The 22,450-nt window shown below is 43.4% G+C and overlaps 1 protein-coding gene across 3 annotated transcripts in view; it reads right to left on the reverse strand.

Annotated features, from left to right (window-relative positions):
- NLRC5 (NLR family CARD domain containing 5) overlaps window positions 1-22,450 on the reverse strand; it is a 314,671-nt gene that overhangs the window by 175,378 nt on the left and 116,843 nt on the right. For all 3 annotated transcript variants that reach the window (XM_082270129.1, XM_082270130.1, XM_082270128.1), the window contains 2 exons: window positions 20,482-20,565; window positions 8,939-9,022 (listed from right to left, as the gene is read on the reverse strand). In XM_082270129.1, the coding sequence (XP_082126255.1) occupies window positions 8,939-9,022; window positions 20,482-20,565 (168 nt within the window). The remainder of the gene's footprint in view (window positions 1-8,938; window positions 9,023-20,481; window positions 20,566-22,450) is intronic.

Here is a 22,450-nt window from a genome sequence, read left to right on the forward strand (position 1 = left end):
CCGCAGTACGGTCAACGTGACCGGTCGGCAAGTGGTTAATCAATCAAGGCTTTTATTAATGCTGCACTTAGTTGACACCCACTTGCGTTATTGGTTTGCATTTCAGAGATCCCTCCTGTCTCTTGGTGGTGCATCCCCTCTATTTATATGGTTTTAAAATATGAATTTTCATGTTTGCTTACTGCCAACAATGTTGTATGGTCATGCTTTGTGTACCCAATCTCTATTCATTTTTATTGATTTACCATTATCCCAGTACAGTATTTTTGTTTTGTAGGGGCAGATTTGGTTCCTCGTTTGCGCCATAGTAGTAATATATATGTTTTTTGACAACTGTGTAACAGCTGGCTTGTTTATTCCATGCAGCTATATACTTCCAGTGTAAAACAGTTTTTCGCTCTCTGTTGCCACCATCTTTACTTCCTGGAGACCTACAAGCATCACCAGCCCCACAGGGTTCCTCTAGCACAGACATTTTCAATCTTTTTACCCCAGAGGTACCCTTGAAATATCTGTAAAGTCTCATGGAACCCCTGCTAAAAACTATTATATCTACAGCCCATAGTACATTAGCATGGCCAGAAAAGTATACAACATTTAAAACAGAAGAATAAAGTAAATGATATGACTAGAGTACAGGCGGTCCCCTGGTTACAAACATCTGACTTACAAATGACTCCTACTTACAAACGGAGGAAGACAACAGAAAGTGAGAAGAAATCTACCTCTAGGAAGGGAAATCCACTCCTATAAGAGTTATCATGGGAAAAAGGTGTCTCCATTGAAGCTTTAGCACCAATCCTTGTTTCCACAATGACCCAACATTTTCAAAATCCAATTGTCATAAGGACAGAAAGTGAGGTGAAATCTTCTGAACAGGGGTAGAGACAGTAAAACAAACGTTACAGTGGTGTGTTAACCCTTCCCTATGCTATCCAAAAAAACGTAAAAAATATTTTTTGTGCTGGAGCTACACTTAAAAATGTACCTGTTCCGACTTACATAAAAATTCAACTTAAGAACAAACCTACAGACCCTATCTTGTTTGTAACCCGGGGATCGCCTGTATTTGACATTCAGAATAGAGTATTTTACAACAATCCTGTGGTTTATATGACAATATTAATCAAATAAAGCAAATAATGGTGGGAAATACAAGCTGTGAAATTTGTAGTATTCCCTTAAACTAGTTGTCAACAGAAAAGTGTCCCCTTACATTGGTGGCCAATGGAAAAATGCCACCTTACATTGGTGATCAGTGTAGAAGTGACCTCTTACATTGGATGTCAGAGGGAGTTTGCCTCTTACCGTTGTGATCATTGTAGGTGGAAGAACAATCTGCTACAGGTTATGGAACCCCTAGCAACCGCCGGAGGAACCCTAGGGTTCCATGGAACCTTTGTCGAGAAAGCCTGCTCTTGCTTAACAGTGGTATTTTACTTTTAAGTATCTGTCTATTTCTGTACAAAGTTTTGTAGTTGGCGTGGAGGTGGTTGGAAGGAGAAAGCAGTGGGGGGGGGGGGGATGGGGGGGAGGATGAGGAAAGTACCAGAAGCTCACGCATTTACAGGTAGAAACAGATTCCTAGGGTCTGAATATGGGAAAGTCCCCAAGTCATCTGTTAGATTTCTGAAACAAGCAATCAATAAACAATGTCCCTCTTCCCGTACTTCCTGTTATGTGTATAACTGTTTATGGACTGAAGTTCACAAAAAAGGAGTTACTCTGGCTAGGTAGAACTATACTTTCCTCTTAAACGATCTGTAAACCCAAATTAAGGACTTCTCCTATTTGCTCTCTTTTAGTCAGTTATATATACAATTGGAAGCATTTTTCTATCTTTTCAATATGTGCACATAGGACAGGTAGAGGTGTTCTGTAGTCCTAACACACTTCCTGTCCTAGGGTGACAACGCTGCTCTTCCAGTACAGTGAGTGAGTGTTGTCACCTCAAGACAGGAAATTGTTACTGGCAGGAGCACCAGGTTAACATAAAGCCTAAAAACAGGAAACAAATTAAGTCACCATATCTATGACTGTTAGCTGCAATATATGTAACCTTTGTTCTTGAGTATTATTTACCTGACAATAGAAATGTTTTAAAATTTTGTGATACTCTACACTTTATTACATTTCCCACACTTTTGCATTTTGATTTAAGCTTCAGAATATAGTTATTCTTCATTTTAGCATAGAAGGCAGTAGAGTTGAGCTTGGTTGCCGTCCGAACCCATGTTTGGCCGAACCCGCAAGAAAGCTGTCAGTGCTGGCTCAAACAGGTGCGGTTGGGGCATTCCCTGCCCAACAACGGCACATAGACAAAGGGGTGGGGATGCTCATGATATCATTGCCCTAATTCGGCCACACCCTCTGACAGCTTCTTTCAAGGTACGGTCAAACATGGGTTTGGATCGAACCCAAGCCTATTCCTATTGGTCAGAGCCAAAACAATTACTTCCACAATTATAGCCTATTATTTTAGAGCCAGTTATCCCAAAATGCATGGAGCTATTTCAGGGTTACTGGCCATCATCAGAGCAGTGTATAGAATCAATAGGGCTTGCAGATTAATAGTAGGGCTTGCGGGCCAATGAAAGCATATAAAGACACAGCTTATGATGATGTTTTAGGATTGTTCGTTATTATTAGTGCAGTTCATAGAAAGCCTGCCTTCTATAGATAGGGTATAGGAAGTAATGAGAATGTATAACCAAACAAGGTATAATGAAGTTTGAAGATTGTTCATAACCATTTTAGTGCAGTACATGAAAACCTTCAATCAATTCAATCAAATGCAATCATTTAATCAAAAAAACTTCAATCAATATGTTTATTATACAGATTAGAAGGTTAACTCTGTGATCTCTCCTCCTATCCCTCATTTTTGCCCCAAACCCTCCACCTTCTTTCATGATGCAGGAAGGGAAGAATGGAAGATTTATTGAATGAATCAGTTCATTATATCCTCCAGGCTGCAGTGGGCTAAAAGTGATTCAAGGTGGGGGTGTGGTATCAAAGGGCCACCAACCCCAATTATGTAGGACTGTTTTGGCAGAGAATAAAAGTGCTAGTGACCATTAATGATGAGGGGGGGGAGGTTTAACCACTTCCATACAGAGCAGTTAGACCCCCTTCCTTCCCAGACCAATTTTCAGCTTTCAGCACTCTCACACTTTGAATGACAATTGCTCAGTCATGCTACACTGTAACCAAACAAAATTTTTATCATTTTTTTCACACAAATAGAGCTTTCTTTTGGTGGTATTTGATCACAACTGGGTTTTTTTTTCTTCGTGATATAAGCAAAAAAAGAGCAAAAATTTTGAAAAAAAAACACTTTTTTTTAGTTTCTATTATACAATTTTGCAAAAAATTAATTTTTCTTCATACATTTGGGCCAAAATTTATACTGCTACATATCTCTGGTAAAATTAACCCAAATTAGTGTATATTATTTAGTCTGTGTGAAAGTTATTGAGTCTAGAAGCGATGGTACCAATTACTGAAAATTGATCACACCAGATGTACTGACTGCCTATCTCCTTTCCTGAGGCCCTGAAATGTCAGGACAGTACAAATACCGCCCAAATGACCCATTTTTGTAAAGTAGACAGTCCAAGGTATTTAGTAAGAGGCATGGTGAGTTTTTTGAAGTTATAATTTTTTCCCACAATTCTTGGGAAAATGAAGAAAAAAAATTTTTTTCTTTTTTTTCCCAAAACGTTGTCAATTTATAAGCTATTTCTAACACATAGCATGTACACAGCAAAAATGACACCCCGAAATTCATTCTGTTACTCCTTCTGAGTATGGTGATACCACATGTGTGAGCCTTTTACACAGCCTGGCCACAAAAAGAGACTCCACGTCCAAGTAGCACCATAAGGCGTTTTAGGAGCATAAATACACATAAAACTTTCTTACTACCTATCACACTTTTCAAGGCCCTAGAGCACCAATACAATGGAAAAGTCCACAAAATGACCCCATTTTGGAAAGCAAACACTCCAACGTATATTCTATGAGGCATTATGGGTCCTTTGAACATGTCATTTTTTTCCACAAGTTTTTGGAAAATGTGGGAAAAAAATAAAAACTTTTTTTTTTTACACAAAGTTGTCAATTTATAGGATATTCCTAACACATAGCATGTACACAGCAAAAATGACACCCCAAAATACATTCTGCCACTCCTCCTGAGTATGGCAATATGACATGTGTGAGACTTTTTCACAGCCTAGCCATATAGAGGGGCCTAACATCCAAGGCGCATCATCATGCATCCTAGCCACTTGCCTAGGCCTATTTTTGACATTTGGTGTTTACAAGCTAAAATCAGTTGTTTTGCTAGAAAACTGCTTAGAACCCCCAAACATTATATATTTTTTTTTAGCAGAGACCCTAGAGATTAAAGTGGAGATTATTGCAATATTTTTTATCACACCGTATTTGCGCAGCGGTCTTCCAAATGCAATTTTTTTGGAAAAAATTCACTTTTTTTAATTAAAAAATAAGAAACCAGTAAAGTTAGCCCAATTTTTTTCCATAATGTGAAAGATAATGTTACGCCGAGTAAATAGATACCCAACATGTCATGTTTCAAAATTGCGCACGCTCACGGAATGGCGACAAACTTTGGTACTTAAAAATCCCCATAGGCGACAATTTAAAAATTTCTACAGGTTGCCATCTTTGAGTTACAGAGGAGGTCTAGGGCTCAAATTATTCCCCTTGCTCTAACGATCGCGGCGATACCTCACATGTGTGGTTTGAACACCGTTTACATATGTGGGCGGGGTTTCCATATGCGTCGCTTCTGCGCGCGAGCTAACGGGGACAGGGCGCTTTAATTTTTTTTTTTTTTTTTTACTATTTATTTTATTTATTATTTTTACACCGTTTAACAAAAAAAAAAAAAAAATTGATCATTTTTATTTCTATTACAAGAAATGTAAACATTACTAGTAATAGAAAAAGGCACGACAGGACCTCTTTTTGTGAGATCTGGGGTCAAAAAGTCCTCAGATCTCACAAGTACACTAAAAGATAGAAAAAAAAAAAAAATTATTATATAAAATGAAAAAAAAAAAAAAAGGACATTTAAACCGGTTGCTAGGCAACAACATTTTCCGTAGCTCCGGTCCTCCAAGACCATAGAGTCAAGTGAGGGCAAGCTTGCCCTCACTCGACATCCTGTCTGTGAGGATCCGGGACCGGATCGTTTTCCCCGCTGCCGGAGGGTCCGGTAAGCGGGGAAAAGGACCGGACGCGGCGGGAGGGGGGGGGGCACCTCTTCCGCCATCCCGGAAGGGTGAACCCACGGTGAATCTGCCGCTGGGACCACCCTTATCAGAAAGCCAACCGTCCACCGTTTAAAAAAATACCAGGGTTATGGTAGCTATCTGCTGCCATAACACCGGTATTTAGGTTTAAACGGAGGACGTATATAAACCTTTTTGGACTTGGACATGGTGGCTGTATGAAGGGTGACAGGTACTCGGGTACTTTGTTGGGCAGGTGACAGGTACTCTGGTACTGATGAGCAGGTGGCAGGTACTCGGGTACTCCGATAGGCAGGTGACAGGTACTCGGGTACTCTGATGGGCAGGTGACAGGCAGGTGATAGGTACTGATGAGTAGTACTGATACTGATAGGTGATACTGTACTGATGGGTACTGATGATCAGTACTGATACGTGATAGGTACTGATGAGTACTGATGAGTAGTGATGGGTACTGATGATCAGTACTGATACGTGATAGGTACTGATGAGTACTGATGAGTAGTGATGGGTACTGATGAGCAGGCGGCAAGTACTCGGCTACTTCAGGCGTCAGGTACTCTGATGAGCAGGTGGAAGGTACTCGGGTACTCTGATGGGTAGGTGACAGGTACTCAGGTACTCTGATGACGGGTACTCCGTTGACAGGTAATCAAAGTATCCGAGTACCTGTCATCAGAGTACCCGAGTATCCGTCATCAGAGTACCCGAGTACCCGTCATCAGAGTACCCAAGTACCTTTCATCAGAGTACCCGAGTACCTTTCATCAGAGTACCCGAGTACCTGTCATCAGAGTACCCGAGTACCTGTCATCAGAGTACCCGAGTACCTGTCATCAGAGTATCCGAGTACCTGTCATCAGAGTACCTGCGTACCTGTCATCAGAGTACCCGAGTATCTGTCATCAGAGTACCCGAGTACCTGTCATCAGAGTATCCGTCATCAGAGTACCCGAGTACCCGTCATCAGAGTACCCGAGTACCCGTCATCAGAGTACCCAAGTACCTGTCATCAGAGTACCCGAGTACCTGTCATCAGAGTACCCAAGTACCTGTCATCAGAGTACCCGAGTACCTGTCATCAGAGTACCCAAGTACCTGTCATCAGAGTACCCGAGTACCTGTCATCAGAGTACCTGATGGGCTGGTGACAGGTACTCGGGTACTTTGATGGGCTAGTGACAGGTACTCTTTATTGGGGGGGGGCAATCAGTGTGTTTGGGGTGCACTGTACTTGGTAACTAGCTGTTACCACACTCTCTTCCTTACACAGGATCAGTGTGTGAGGAGGAGAACACGGTGACAGCTAGTTACCGTGTTCTCTGTTGACATTTGTGACCGGCTGTGATTGGACACAGCCGGTCACGTGGTAAAGAGCCAATTTCATTTTCATTGGCTCTTTACCTAGATCGGGGATCGACTCTGTCCGAGGGACGAGCCTCGTCCCCGATCGCTGCTCTGCGCGCCCCCGGGGGCGCGCATTGCAGAGAGAACGAGCGGCTCGTGCAGGAGCCGCTCATGTGATCGGCTGTGACTGACACAGCCGATCACATGGTAAACAGCCAATTTCTATTGGCTGTTTACCTTGATCAGGGATGGGCTATGTCCGAGGGACGAGCCTCACCCCCGATCGCCGCGCTGCGCGCCCCCGGGGGCGCGCAGTAGCAGCTAGAGCGGGCGGACGTCATATGACGGCCGCCCGGAACGGTAAAGCCATCCTGCCGGCGTCATATTACTATGCGCCGGTATGGATGTGGTTAAAATGCCACCAACCGCCAATGGCTGGAGGATTGTTTTGGGGGGTATAAAATACCACTTACCACTAATTTGTTAGATTATTTGTAGGAGGTTGAAAATGCCACTGACCACCAATGTTGTGGGATTGTTTTGGGGTGGGGAGGTTAAAATACCCCTGACCACCCATAAATGTGGGATTGTTTTGGGGGGTTTAAAGTATTTTGGGTTTTTCCATCTAGCCATTAGACACACTGCAATTTCAGTGACATGCAATTATAGCCTACAGAGAAATTTCTTCCACTAGTAATGGAAGACCTTAATTTGGCTTCGGTGAGTGACTTTTATGAGCTAAGCGCACCTTAACTTCCTTCGTTCCAACATGTTTCTTCATTTCCAAAAAATTGTAGCAAAACATAGGACCATTCCAGGGTCTCTACATTCCAAAAATGGTTTGGGAGAGTTTGTAATGTCCTGCCATCCTATTTTGATATGTTTTATAACAGAAAGTAAGAAAAACATTTTTTTCCCCCAAAATGTTTTTTTTCCTTTGTATAGTAACAAATATAAAAAAAACCAGTGGGTAATAAATACCAGAAAAAAGAAAGATCTAGATGTCTAAAAAATAATTTAAAATGCATATGGGTACAGCATTGCATTGCTGGGTGATTGTCAGTCAAATTATCACAGCACTGGAAACTGAAAAATGCACTGGACATGGAGGTGGTTTTAACTGCCACATATGAAAACACATATACTGAAGAATTATAGGATGATTCTGGCACTTTAGCATTGTTTGAAAACAACATATTATAAACTCTTGAAAAGCTTCTTCATTATTTTCTATTTGTTGCATATTCTTTCATAACTTCTATTTTGTGCATTTGCATGTACACTATACTTGTGTTGATATAATTACCACTGTACAGCCACTCATGTCTACGGGCAGTTGTACACAGCACCTGGGCTGCCTGGGCGGGGGGAATGCAGGGATCAGGCCCGGACTCACCATAGGTCCCACCGGGCTGCATGTCCTAACAAGAGCTGGCTAATGCAGGGATCCCCAGGCCACAGACCAATGACCAATACCGGTCCATGTCCTGTTGATGACCGGGCCACACAACTGGATGTAAGCGGCAAGCATGGTCTAACACAGGGGCTAACACAGACCCCGGTCACTGCTCACCTCCCACTATGAGGCCATGCCTGTATCTCTTCACACAGGATTCAGCCTGTGTGTCCTCTCCAAGGTCTTCCGCCCCGCCAACGATGTCATCCTAGCAGCTGAGTAGGGGATGGGAGGAGCTGGAGATCTGCACAGAGAGCATATTAACTAGCAGGTAATCACCTGCTTTTTAGTATGATCCAGGTCTGCAGCTCCTCCCGCCCCCTACCCTGCTGATAGGATGACATTGTTGATGGGGAGGGAGACCCCCGAGATACACAGGCTGAATCCTGCCTCTGCCTTGCCAAAGGTAGAATTGTGCAGAGGAGGCAGAGAGTAAAAGGGGGCACTGTGATTACAGAGAAAAGGGGGGGCATGACTGCAGGGGGCACTATGATGGGGGGGGGCTTTGATTTGTGGGGGCACTGTAATGTAAAAGGGCAATGTGATACAAAGGGGATTGCACTGTAAAGGGGCCCTTTATTCATTACAGTGCAGTCGACTTTATATCACAGTGCCCTTTTACATTATAGTGTGGAGGACCTGGCAGGGATGTACATTGCAAGGGCTCAGGCGCTGTTAATGTAATGTGCAGCTCAAAAAGGTTTGCAGACTGCAAGCTTTACACCACCTCAATTCTAAGCTAAACAGACAACCGCATAGAAAGAAAGGCTCATGTTATGTGCAAATATACTAAGGCTTCATCTAAATAAAATCACACATTGCAGAGAATGAATTAAAGACAGGAAATGAGTACTTGATTTCCTGCAGAGCGGGACAGCAGGGGAAAGATCTCTTTAGAGCTTCAATAACGCTGGTTGCCAGACATCTTGCCGTCAGTCTGAAGAACAAAAAAAGACAAATAAATGTTCAGAGAATGGTATAATAATATAAAGTTTACTGGAGTGTGAGCATGTATATGAAAGGAGTGTATGTGCTGGTCTTCCCAAAGATCCATAAACTGGGGATACCATAGAAGTGTAATTCATATTTCAGCCACAGCAATGGTCAGCCTACCACGAGTGAGCAGCAGACATATCCAACCACCAGTATGCTGCTGCCCAGACTTACACATGTCCATATGTTGGATGTAATATACTGATACAAAGCATGTAGAGATGTCGCATTTAAAATGGCAGGAAGGAACTATTTACTTTTTTTTATTCTTTTATCAACAATGATGCTAGAAGCCTTTAAGATCGGTCATTTACATAGCGAGAGAACAGCAATGACACACAGAAGACAGAACGTTTCTTCTCGGCTTTGCTGGGTCTTGTTTAACCACTTAAGCCCCGGAAGATTTTCCCCCTTTCTGACCAGGGGGTATTTTGCGATTCGGCACTGCGTGACTTTAACGGACAATTGCGCGGTCGTGCGACGTTGTATCTAAACGAATTTGGCGTCCTTTTTTTCCCACAAACAGAGCTTTCTTTTGGTGGTATTTGATCACCTGTGCGATTTTTTGATCACGCGCTATAAACAAAAAAAGAGCGTAAATTTTGCAAAAATAGCAATATTTTTCACATTTTTTTTATATGAAATTCCCCCCCAAAAAAATGTAAAAATCAAAATTTTTTAACATTTTCGGCCAATTTGTTTTATGCTACCTATGTTTGGTAAAAAAAAATTGCAAAAAGCGTATTTTCATTGGTTTGCGCAAAAGTTATCGCGTTTACTAACAAAGGGAAAGATTTTTGTCATTTTTGTTGTTTTTTTTTTTAACGCGTAATGGCGGCGATCTGCGATTTTTTTTGCGGTACTGCGACATTGCGGCGGACAGATCGGACCCTTGACTGACATTTTTGCCACTTTTGGGGTTACCAGTGACATTTCTACAGTAATCAGTGCTATACATATGCACTGTTACTGTAAAAATACACTGGCAGTGAAGGGGTTAACTTTTTTTTTGAAAGGGAGGGGCTATGTGTGTCCCTAGGGGCGTGATTCTAACTGTGATTGGCTGTGGCTTCAGATGTATGAAGAGTGATCAATGGTTCTACATAGTAGAACCGTATGATCATCCTTCATACACAGGGGAGAATGACAGGCAGCTTGTTTACACAAGCCGCCTGACTTTCTCCCTCTCCCCCGCCGATCGCAGAGTGACCGGCGGACATGGAGTCCGCCGGTCACACGCGCGGGGGGGGGTCCGTGACCACACGGGAGCGCGCCTCCGGCAGCGCGCTCGCTCCCTAGACCCTCACAGGCTAGTGACGTAGCCCTACGTCACTTTGCCTGTGAGGGGCTGACCGTCGACGTAGATAGTCGTGCGGCGGTCGGCAAGTGGTTAACCACTTCTATTTGTCCCCTTAATGACCAGGCCATTTTTTGCGATTCGGCACTGCTTTATTTTAACAGACAATTGCGCGGTCGTGCGACACTGTACCTAAATAAAATTGATGTCCTTTTTTTCCCACAAATAGAGCTTTCTTTTGGTGGTATTTGATCACCTGTGCGATTTTTATTTTTTGCGCTATAAACAAAAAAAGAGCGACAATTCTGAAAAAAAAACCAATATTTTTCACATTCTGTTATATAACATCCCCAAAAAAAAAATTAAAAATCTAATTTCTTTAACATTTTAGGCCAATTTGTTTTGTGCTACATATTTTTGGTAAAAAAAAATCTCAAAAAGCGTAGTTTGATTGGTTTTCGCAAAAGTTATCGCGTCTACTAACTACGGGAAAGATTTATGTCATTTTTACTGTTTTTTTACTAGTAATGGCAGCAATCTGCGATCTTTAGCGGGACTGCAACATCGCGGCTCGGGCCCCTAACTGACATTTTTGACACTTTTGGTAGGACCAGTAACATTACTACAGTAATCAGTGCTAAAAATATGCACTGTTACTGTAATAATGCCATTGGCAGGGAAGGGGTTAAAACAGTGGGTGATCAGGGGTTAAATGTAAGCCTAGGGGAGTGATTCTAACTAGGGTGGGGGGGGGGGTTGAGCTTTTGACATGATCACAGAGACCTGTGATCCTATATAGAAGGATCACAGGTGGTCTCTGATCATTCCAGAGAGAAGAATGGTCAGCTGTGTTTACAACAGCTGACCGTTCTTCTCTCTTAGAGGGGAGCGATCACGGATGGCTGGCGGCAATCAAAGCCACCTGACCCGTGCATTGGAGTCCCTGCTGCCGAGTGGGGGCGGAAACGCGCTGGCAGGAGCGTGCGCTCACCCCCTAGCTGCAGGCACACGACCGACATAGGGCTATGATGATTTGGGCAGGAGAGCCAGCCTGCCGCAGTATATCTGTGGCGGGCGGTACTTAAGTGGTTAAGGATTGGGCAATGATGTAGCTCTTTTGAGGAAACTCCATGACTTTTCTTTAGTGATAATTGCTACAAAAATAGAACCTTGGATGTGCTACGCTAAGAAAGCAAGGCCAGAACACATTGGCCCCATAAAAGATGACAAAGGAAATATGGCCACTGAGGACAGAGAAAAGGCGGAAGTGTTAAATCATTTCTTCTCTTCAGTCTTCACAAAAGAATCGGGGGGCTACACGAACCTAGCTTGTAAGGCCAAACTAAACAACACACCTCAGGAAATACCGCCATGGCTAACAGAAGATAGACTTAAAACTAAACTAGAGAAACTTAACATAAATAAATCACCGGGACCGGATGGCTTGCACCCGAGGGTTCTTAAAGAGCTCAGCCAGGTGATTGCCAGACCATTATTTTTGATCTTTAAGGATAGTTTACAGACGGGTATGGTGCCAGCTGATTGGAAAAAATCCAACGTGGTACCAATATTTAAAAAAGGGCAGAGATATATACCGGGTAACTATAGGCCGGTCAGCCTAACATCTGTAGTCTGCAAGATTTTGGAGGGGATGTTAAGGGACCACATACAAGACTTTAGTAATGAAAACTGTATTATTAGTAGTAATCAGCATGGATTCATGAAAAATTATTCTTGCCAAACCAATCTATTAACCTTCTACGATGAAGTGAGCTGCCACCTAGATAAAGGAAAGCCTGTGGATGTGGTGTATCTGGACTTTGCAAAGGCCTTTGACACCGTTCCCCACAAACGCTTACTGTACAAACTAAGGAAGGTAGGTATGGACCATAAGGTGAGTACATGGATAGAGAACTGGCTCCAGGGGAGATTCCAGAGGGTGATGATTGGTGGGGAGTACTCGGATTGGGCGGGTGTGGAAAGTGGGGTCCCCCAGGGTTCTGTCCTGGGACCAATCCTGTTTAATTTATTCATAAATGATCTAGAGGAGGGGATATCTAGTACAATCTCAGTATTTGCGGACGATACTAAACTAAGCTTGCCAATATCTTCTATGCAGGATGTGGAAACCTTACAAGCGGACCTGAACAAAATAATGGGGTGGGCAACTACATGGCAGATGAGGTTTAATGTTGAAAAATGTAAAGTAATGCACTTGGGGGCCAGAAACCAGAAAGCAAGCTACTCACTAGGGGGGGGAACCTCTGGGTGAGTCTAGGATGGAAAAGGACCTGGGGGTACTGGTAGACAACAGGCTTGGCAGTGGCATGCAATGCCAAGCCGCTGCAAGCAAAGCCAACAGAATACTGGGATGTATAAAAAAGGGGATTCACTCCAGAGATAAAGAGATTATTCTCCCGCTCTACAAGACTCTGGTCCGGCCACATCTGGAGTATGCTGTCCAGTTCTGGGCACCGGTCCTCAGGAAGGATGTGCTGGAACTGGAGAGAGTCCAGAGAAGGGCAACAAAAATAATTAGGGGAATGGAGGACATCAGCTATGAGGAAAGACTACAAGCACTGAACTTATTCTCTCTGGAGAAGAGACGAATGAGGGGGGATATGATATCAATGTACAAATACTGTACTGGCGACCCGAGCATAAGGAACAAACTATTCAGAGAAAGGAGATACAATAAGACACGTGGTCACTCACTAAAACTAGAGGAAAGGCGGTTTAACCTTAAAATGCATAAGGGGTTCTTCACTGTAAGAGCGGTAAGGATGTGGAATTCTCTTCCACAAGCAGTCGTATCAGCATTGACAGTTTCAAAAAACTATTAGATGGGCACCTTAGAGACCACAACATACAGGGGTATACAATGTACGGTTAAAAGCAAACACGCATGTCTTTTCTCATCTGTTTCTTTTTTTTTAATCTATTTTGAGTGTGACAGGCGATATCACCAGTGGTTTTTCTAATCTCATTACTGAAAATGTTAACATGTTATAGTGTATTCTTGAAAATTCTTTGTAACACATTTTGTTTAACCTGTGTTATATACCTCTTAATAAAAATAAAAAATCTTTATGGAAAAAAAAAAAAAGCAAACACACACTCACATCATAGGTTGAACTGGATGGACTGATGTCTTTTTTCAACCTCACTAACTATGTAACTACGAGTAAGAGGATGCTACAAGCTATATGTGCAAAATCACCCACTGGGGTTGATTTACTAAAACTGGAGAGTGCAAAATCTGGTGCAGCTGTGCATGGTAGCCAATCAGCTTCTAACTTCAGCTTGTTCATCTAAGCTTTGACGAAAAAACCTGGAAGCTGATAGATTTCTATGTAGAGCTGAAGAATTTCCACTCTCCAGTTTTTTTAAATCAACCCCACTGATCCTGACAGTCTACCCATCAGGAGCCTGCTGCTGATACTGGTTGTGTGTTATATGAGATGAAGGGCTGGTTCTCTTTGCCAACCCCTCACCTTTCCCCTATAATCCTGCTTTTGAACTAAACCCAGTGTGACTTTTGACCATACAAAAAACTTAAAGAAGTATAAAGGCAGATTCATCTTCAAGGAGAGGTAGGGGGCAGGAGCTGGACACCAATCTCCAACTGATACAAATAGAAGTCCTTAGCTCTGTCTGATGGATTAGGTTCTGAAGCTCCCCACAAAATGGGAGCCCCTACTGAGGGACAGGGGTCATCCAAATTGAATAATCTATGTATACTTAAGCAATAAGGAGTGCCAAACAAATGTTTCTCAGAGTCCAAAAGTAGGTTCAATAGCTCTCCACAAATTATGGGCCCCTCTCAGTGAGGCCAAGGTCACCCAAATTGTATCATGTATGTATAATTGAGCCAGAAGTGACCAAAAGAAAAACAAAAAGCATCCAATGAATATGGGGAGTTTAAACCATCTCCCTTCTCAAAGCCCCGCCACTAACACAGGCATTCACACACTAAATAGGGTCCTGGCTTTGATTGTTGTGTTTAGGATCTTTAGGCTGGCTACACACAGGCCAAAAATTGGCTGAAAATGATTGGTTCTACAGGAACCGGACGACTTTCAGCCTATGTGTATGTCCAAGCAAAAAATTGGGGGAGCAAACCCTGAACATGTATATCTAAAGCCGGTGCAGCTATGGACCAAGCAACATGTATATTAAAAAAGAATAGCGCACACATGCAAAAGAAATGACTCTCAAATATGGAGACAATCCATAAATAAAAATGGGGATTTGGTCCCACCATATGGCCATATCGTCCTACACTATCCATAAAAAAGGGGTGAATCCAGCCTCTCTAACCCTTGTGAGGTTGAGCACCCCACCCCCACACACACCTGTACTCTATCAGTATCCACTATCAAGTAGAAATAGGAGGAATCCCTTGTAGTGCATTAGCACATCTCTCCCAGCAAGGAGTGTTGTCTCCAAGGGTAAGAGAGGCTGGATTCACCCCTTTTTTATGGATAGTGTAGGACACACTGACAATGGGGTACTTTGACGTAGTGGTGGGCTTGAGCACGATATGGCCATATGGTGGGACTAAATCCCCATTTTTATTTATGGATTGTCTCCATATTTGAGATTCATTTCTTTTGCATGTGTGCGCTATTCTATGTGTATGTCTGTAAGAAGCCAGTCACATGAGCATGCTGGAAAACCAGCATCTGATCAGCGCTTGCAGCCAATGGCTGTGTGTTCTGGTGGGGGCAGTCATATTGCTTGTGTTAGTATGGCAATATTTAGGTTTGTTTTCTTTTTCATTCAGCCCACTGGGTTGAACGAAAATAAAAATGTATAGTGTGTACTTAGCTTTACTCTGGGTCCATTAGACACTGTTTTAAATATTAAAGCCCTCATTAAGCGCCGGTTCACATTACCGCGACGCTACTTGCAGGGGCGACCTCCGAGATCGCGGTGCGAGCAGCGCGCCGCGACCTCGGAGCGGCCGCCACGGACTTCATAACATTGAAGTCTATGGCGGTCGCCTCCTGGTCGCCCCAAAGAAGCTCCGGACCCTTTTTCTAGGTCGGAGCGACTTGTGTCGCTCCTATCAGAACGGGTCCGCAGCTTCCCTATGGGAGGCGACCTGTGAGGCGACCAGGTCGCCTCACAGGTCGCCCCAGTGTGAACCGGCACTAAGGGGTATTGTTTGTGTACCTGAAACACCTTGGCTACCTTTTTACTTCATTTTTACTTCACTTGTGGAATCAAATACTTTTGGACTTTTTGTCTGGTGCTCTTTCTGGCTCAATTATACATAGGCAAATAAAAGACCTACATTTAATACTGTTATGTATTCATTAAAAAAACAAATCACTAATTGTATTTTTACATAGCACCTCAGCCTGTCTTTATATTAACCACTTGCCGACCGCCGCACGACTATCTACGTGGGCGGTCAGCCCCTCACAGGCAAAGTGACGTAGGTCTACATCGCTCGCCTGTGAGGGTTTAGGGAGCGAGCGCGCGCCGCCGGAGGCACGCACCCACTCCCGCGTGGTCACGGACCCCCCCGCGCGTGTGACCGGCGGACCCGATCGCCGCCGGCCACTCTGCGATCGGCGGGGGAGAGGGAGAAAGTCAGGCAGCTTGTGTAAACAAGCTGCCTGTCATTCTCCTCTCTGTATGAGAGATGATCACATGGATCTACTATGTAGATCCATTGATCACTCTGCATACAGTTGAAGCCCCAGCCAATCACAGTTAGAAGCACGCCCCTAGGGACACACACAGCCCCTCCCTCTCAAATAAAGTTAACCCCTTCACTACCAGTGTATTTTTACAGTAACAGTGCATATATATAGCACTGATTACTGTAGAAATGTCACTGGTAACCCCAAAAGTGTCAAAAATGTCAGTCAAGGGTCCGATCTGTCCGCCGCATTGTCGCAGTACCGCAAAAAAAATCGCAGATCGCCGCCATTACGCGTTAAAAAAAAACAACAAAAATGACAAAAATCTTTCCCTTTGTTAGTAAACGCAATAACTTTTGCGCAAACCAATCAAAATACGCTTTTTGCGATTTTTTTTACCAAACATAGGTAGCATAAAACAAATTGGCCGAAAATATTAAAAAATTTTGATTTTTACATTTATTTTTGGGGGAATTTCATATAAAAAAAAGGGAAAAATATTGCTATTTTTGCAAAATTTACGCTCTTTTTTTGTTTATAGCGCGTGATCAAAAAATCGCACAGGTGATCAAATACCGCCAAAAGAAAGCTCTGTTTGTGGGAAAAAAAGGACGCCAAATTCGTTTAGGTACAGCGTCGCACGACCGCGCAATTGTCCGTTAAAGTCACGCAGTGCCGAATCGCAAAATACCCCCTGGTCAGGAAGGGGGTAAAATCTTCCGGGGCTTAAGTGGTTAAAGTATAAGTAAAGCATACATATACCTTGTAAAACAACCCAGTCAGTTTAAAAAAGAAATGAAAGGCAAAAGATTTGTGTGTGTATATACTGTACATATACTGTATATATATATATATATATATATATATATATGTAGCACTACTCCCATGGGAGCTGCTGTATGTGGGTTACCATTAGCAACAACAGAACATTCTGGCATTTTTCCAAGTGTTTTACCTCAGACAAGAAGCAGTCCAGTATCTTTGGTTTTTAGGTTTTATTTGGAACTTGGATAGGAGAAGGGAATGAGTGGGATATTCCAACTTAAAGAACTATGCACAATAAGCAGGGACAACTTGAATAGAGCTGAATAGCACAGATTAATGCTGTATGACGCTGAGTAATGCTGAATAGAGCAAGTCACGGCTAGGCCGCTGCTTCACTTTGCCCTCGGCTGTGAATTAAGTAATAGAGCTTCCTGAGGTAAACTCTATCCTGAGGTAAGCTGTACTCTGAGGTAGACTGTACTGCTGAACAACTTCAGGACCCTTCCTGGCACCCCCTTTATCCCTAATCTTCAGGGTTATCTACTTGGCACCCCCTTTCCTGTAACACTCTGTGTGAGGTAGCTCCTTGATTCCCTGACTTCTCTGGAGTGGTCTCCTCTCCTAGGCAGACCCTTGAGAAGGTCCCTCAGTACTCACGATACTGTTTTTCCTAAAGTCTTCTGCCCAGCAGCTCCACTGGTCAGCACTCTGGATCCTCTGCAGCCCAGCTCCACACCTGGTTCCTAGGCCGACCGCCTGAACCACATTCCTCACATCAGCAGGAGGAGTGACAGCCGTCCAACTCCTCCTGGAACTTTGCTCCTGCCAAAAGACCCCCTGTCACATGCTCCCTCCAGGTTTATAGCCAATCCCAGGATGCATTGCAGCAATGCCTACCCACTGGGATAGCCATAAACCCTGGTGTGCTACTGGTTAGGTTTCCTCCACTGTCCAAAAAGCTCCTTTATTGGATACAGTGGGGAGACTCCCTCAGACCCAATAAATCACACCTGGAAACATGGGACAGGCTAAACTAACAGATCTGGCTCTCCTGATAGGCAGAACAGAGCCACCAAATGTGTTTTCCTAGCACCTAATTATTATCACATAATATCTTCCTTCAGAAGCATAATGGGCTTAGAGATCTAGTGGTGGAGAAACAGCAATGCACTGATCTTCCCAGTGAATGGCTGTGCTGGGTGGTTTGTCAGCTGACATCTGACTATTAAAGGACAGGCAAGATGTTCTCCCAGCACAGCCAGAAAACTGACCACACTAGGATGGGCGTGCTCTCAAGTCTAGTGTGGTAAGTATGAAATTGGAAAGCAGGGGGACTGGCAGGATCACCACTATTCCACACAAAGGAAGCAATACAAAGAGAACAGGATACAAACGGTAACACATAACACAAGTACATGCTACAACAGACACATTTTAGGAATATGAAATGTTGGGGTAACATATTCTTTATAGTGGTTGTCAACTCAGAAAAAGCTTATGTCAGCCCTTCTGTTCTATCAAGCCATACTACACTGTGTACATGTTTGTATAAAATGATGCCTCTAAATACCTTATTTCAGTTTGTTTGTTCTGGCCGGTCACGTGACCTCTAGCCACTCTCCTCCCCCCGATCTAAAGGCTACAGTGGGAGGAGCCGAAATCTGCCTCTGACATCAGTCAGGGAGGCCACGTGACCGTTGTGCTATCCACTCCCGCTGTAGCCCTTAGATTGGGGGAGGAGAGCGGCCGGAGGTCACGTGACAGGCCACAAACAATCTGAAATAAGGTATTTCCAGGCATAATTTTATACAAACGTTTACACTGTGTAGGCTGGCTTGATAGAACAGATGGGCTAACAGTAATCTTCCTTTAACCGGTTTCCGACCGCCTGCAGCAGATGTAGGCAGCTGCTCCCAGGCAAATCGCCATACATGTACGGCGCTCGCTCTCGGTAGTCTAGGGGGCAAGCGCATGCCGCCGGCGGTGTGCTCCCGCCCCCGTTTGTCAGCGGGAAAGCTGATCTAGTGGGCAGGCAGCTCCGATTAACGCCTGACACCCGCGATGGCTCCCCGCTGAGAGAGAAGGACGGTTGGCTGTTGTAAACACAGCCAACCGTCCTTCTCCCTGGGATGATCACAGAGCTCATGTGTTCCTGCTATATAGGAACATGTCTCTGTGATCATTTCAGAAGCCCAACCCCCATACAGCTTACATTTAACCCCTTGATCACCCACAGGGTTAACCCCTTCCCTGCCAATGGCATTATTACAGTAGCAGTGCATATTTTTAGCACTGGTTACTGTAGTAATGTCACTGGTACCCCCAAAAGTGTCAAAAATGTAAATTAGGGGTCCGAACTGTCCACCTCAATGTCACAGTCCCGCTAAAAAGCGCAGATCGCCGCTATTATTAGTAAAAAAAAAAAAAAAAAACAATAAAAATGACATAAATCTTTCCCGTAGTTAGCAGACGCAATAATATTTGCGCAAACCATTTAAAAATACACTTATTGCGATTTTTTTTTAACCAAAAATATGTAGCAGAAAACAAATTGGCCTAAAATGTTAAAAAAAAATTGGATTTTTTAATTATTTTTTTTTGGCAATGTACAAAATATTGTTTTTTTTTTTTTCAAAATTGTCGCTCTATTTTTTGGTTTATAGTGCAAAAAATAAAAATCTCACAGGTGATCAAATACCACCAAAAGAAGGCTTTATTTGTGGGAAAAAAAGGATGTAAATTTTGTTTAGGTTCCATGTCGCGCGACCGCGCAATTGTCCGTTAAAAAAACGTAGTGCCAAATTGTAAAATAGGGCCTGGTCAGGAAGAGGGTAAAACCTTCCGGGGCTGAAGTGGCTAACTTTACTGCCAGCTACTAATAGCGACAGGAGGGGAAGGGAAGGACGGGAAAGAGATCGGCTCACACACAGGAGCTGACAGGCGGAGGGGGGGGGAAGAGAGCAGCAGGGTGATGGAGGCACGTAACCTGACCATGGTACCATGGCCAGCATACTAAGGGGGACACAGGAACAGGCAGGATCAACCTGTTTTTTTTACAGCATAGAAAGGGACAGATTAGACAGCACAAGTACTGTGCTGTTTAACCTGCTATGAGGGAACAGGATCTTTTTTTTTTAGGGTTACAACCCAAAATTTCTAAAATCCCCTGATGTGCAAGACTCAGACTGAAAGTAGAATGGGCAGCACTGTAAGCCAACCAGTCTTTATTGCTTTGCACAATGCTATATAACAGGTAGATTGCTGTTAGCTGGCCATAGATGGATGGAAAAATGTCGATCCATCTATGGCAGTTCCCGCTAGAAAGAAGTCGATCTAACAACTGACTTCTCTTGAACAGGAATGTTGAAAAATTCTTGTTCAATCAGTGCTTCAAGATGGACCAGGAAAGATAAAATATAAACAGATTAAACTTCAGCTTTAAGTCAATTTAAACATTAACATTTGTTAATATTAAATCTTCTTTTTGTTGGGCTCTCTTATCTATAGGCATGTTTTTTCAAATAATGTGTAGCATAAACATTTATTGCACTGACATGAATGATAAGTAAATTGGTGATTATTTCCTCCTTGACATTTCAAGGGTCAGAAATGTTTTTTTTTTCTCCCCTCCGTCATGTACCAGTGCAGGGAATAAGCACAGACAAGGTACTAAAAAAGGTACCGCACCTGATCCTCCTTAGATGTTTCATACCAGCTATCACTGGGGAAAGCGCTTCTGCAAATGTACCGCCATACTTTTTGCTTTTGAAACTAAAAGAAAACAAACCATAAAAAAATGTGTTAGCAATATGTTTTGGATGTATTAAGCAGAAAGAGTATTGCGAGCTACCATGCGTGTTAACCATTACAAAATTCATAGTAATGTGGAACCAGCTGCAGACACTGATTACACTCCCATTAAATGTGCTACCTCAAATCCAAAACATATAAGTGTCACGCTTCATTCCTATTAATGTGTAGACATAAACAACAAAAAATAAAAAAATATAATGTGTACAGTGTCTTATGTTTAATTCATCAAACATGAAATATACTTTGTAGGTATAGTGTAGTCCATAGTTCAAAAATTCCCATATGCAGTGATTATTTCGATATAATCATGATCAATGTCCTTAACTACTTAAGCCCCGGAAGATTTTACCCCCTTCCTGACCAGACCCTATTTTTCGATTCGGCACTGCGTGATTTTAACGGACAATTGCGCGGTCGTGCGACGCTGTACCCAAATGAAATTGAAGTCCATTTTTTCTCACAAAGAGGGCTTTCTTTTGGTGGTATTTGATCACCTGTGCGATTTTTACTTTTTGCGCTATAAACAAAAAAAGAGCGGCAATTTTGAAAAAATAACAATATTTTTCACATTTTTTTATATGAAATTCCCCAAAAAAATGTAAAAATCTAAATTTTTTAAGTGATCTGCCCCCTCATTACTACAGTAATCAGTGCTATACATATGCACTGTTACTGTAAAAATGACACTGGCAAGGAAGGGGTTAACTTTATTGGTGATGCAGGGGTTAGGTGTGTCCTTAGCTTCTAACTGTAAAGGGGTGTGGCTAGTGATGTAACCACAGAGACATACGATCCTACATAGCAGGATCGTATGATCTCTGCAGTTAGATCAGGGAGAATGACAGGCGGCTTTGTTTACATTAGCCGTCTGCCTCTCTCCCTCTGCAGCGGGAGATCGCCAGTGACCGGCGGACATCGGGTCCACCGGTCACACGCGCGGACATGTCAGGGAACGAGCGGGGGCGGGAGCACGCCTCCGGCGGCGAGCGCTCGCCCCCTACAGGCTCTCAGGCGAGCGACGTAGTACTACGTCACTTTGCCTATACGGGGCTGACCGCTGCAGTAAATAGTCATGCGGCGGTCGGCGACTGGTTAAGCATGGTGATGAGAGTGACATGGTCTGGTGCTGCATGAGTGCTGCTAGCACTGGGGAGCTACAGTTCACTGAGGGAACCATGAATGCCAACATGTACTGTGACATACTGAAGCAGAGCATGGTCCCCTCCCTTCGGAGACTGGGCCGCAGGGTAGTATTCAAACATGATAATGACCCCAAACACACCTCCAAGGCAACCACTGCCTTGCTAAAGAAGCTGGGGGTAAAGGTGATGGACTGGCAAAGCATTTCTTCAGACCTAAACCCTATTGAGCATCTGTGGGGCATCCTCAAACAGAAGGTGGAGGAGCGCAAGGTCTCTAACATCCACCAGTTCCGTGATGTCGTCATGGAGGAGTGGAAGAGGACTCCAGTGGCAACCTGTGAAGCTCTGGTGAAATCCATGCCCATGAGGGTAAAGGCAGTGCTGGACAAAATATTGACATTTTTGGCCCAATTTGGACATTTGCACTTTGGGGGGTGCTCACTTTTGTTGCCAGCAGTTTAAACATTAATGGCTGTGTGTTGAGATATTTTGAGGGGACAGCAAATTTACACTGTTATACAAGCTGTACACTCACTACTTTATATTGTAGCAAAGTGTCATTTCTTCAGTTTTGTCACATGAAAAGATATAATAAAATATTTACAAAAATGTAAGGGGTGTACTCACTTTTGTGAGATACTGTATGGCGATCTCCCAGGAAGATGTGATGACACATGAAATGAAAGGGCTGCAAATAGTGC

This window comes from Pelophylax lessonae (assembly GCF_965119305.1).
Source record: "Pelophylax lessonae genome assembly, chromosome: 10".
NCBI classification, from domain to species: domain Eukaryota; kingdom Metazoa; phylum Chordata; class Amphibia; order Anura; family Ranidae; genus Pelophylax; species Pelophylax lessonae.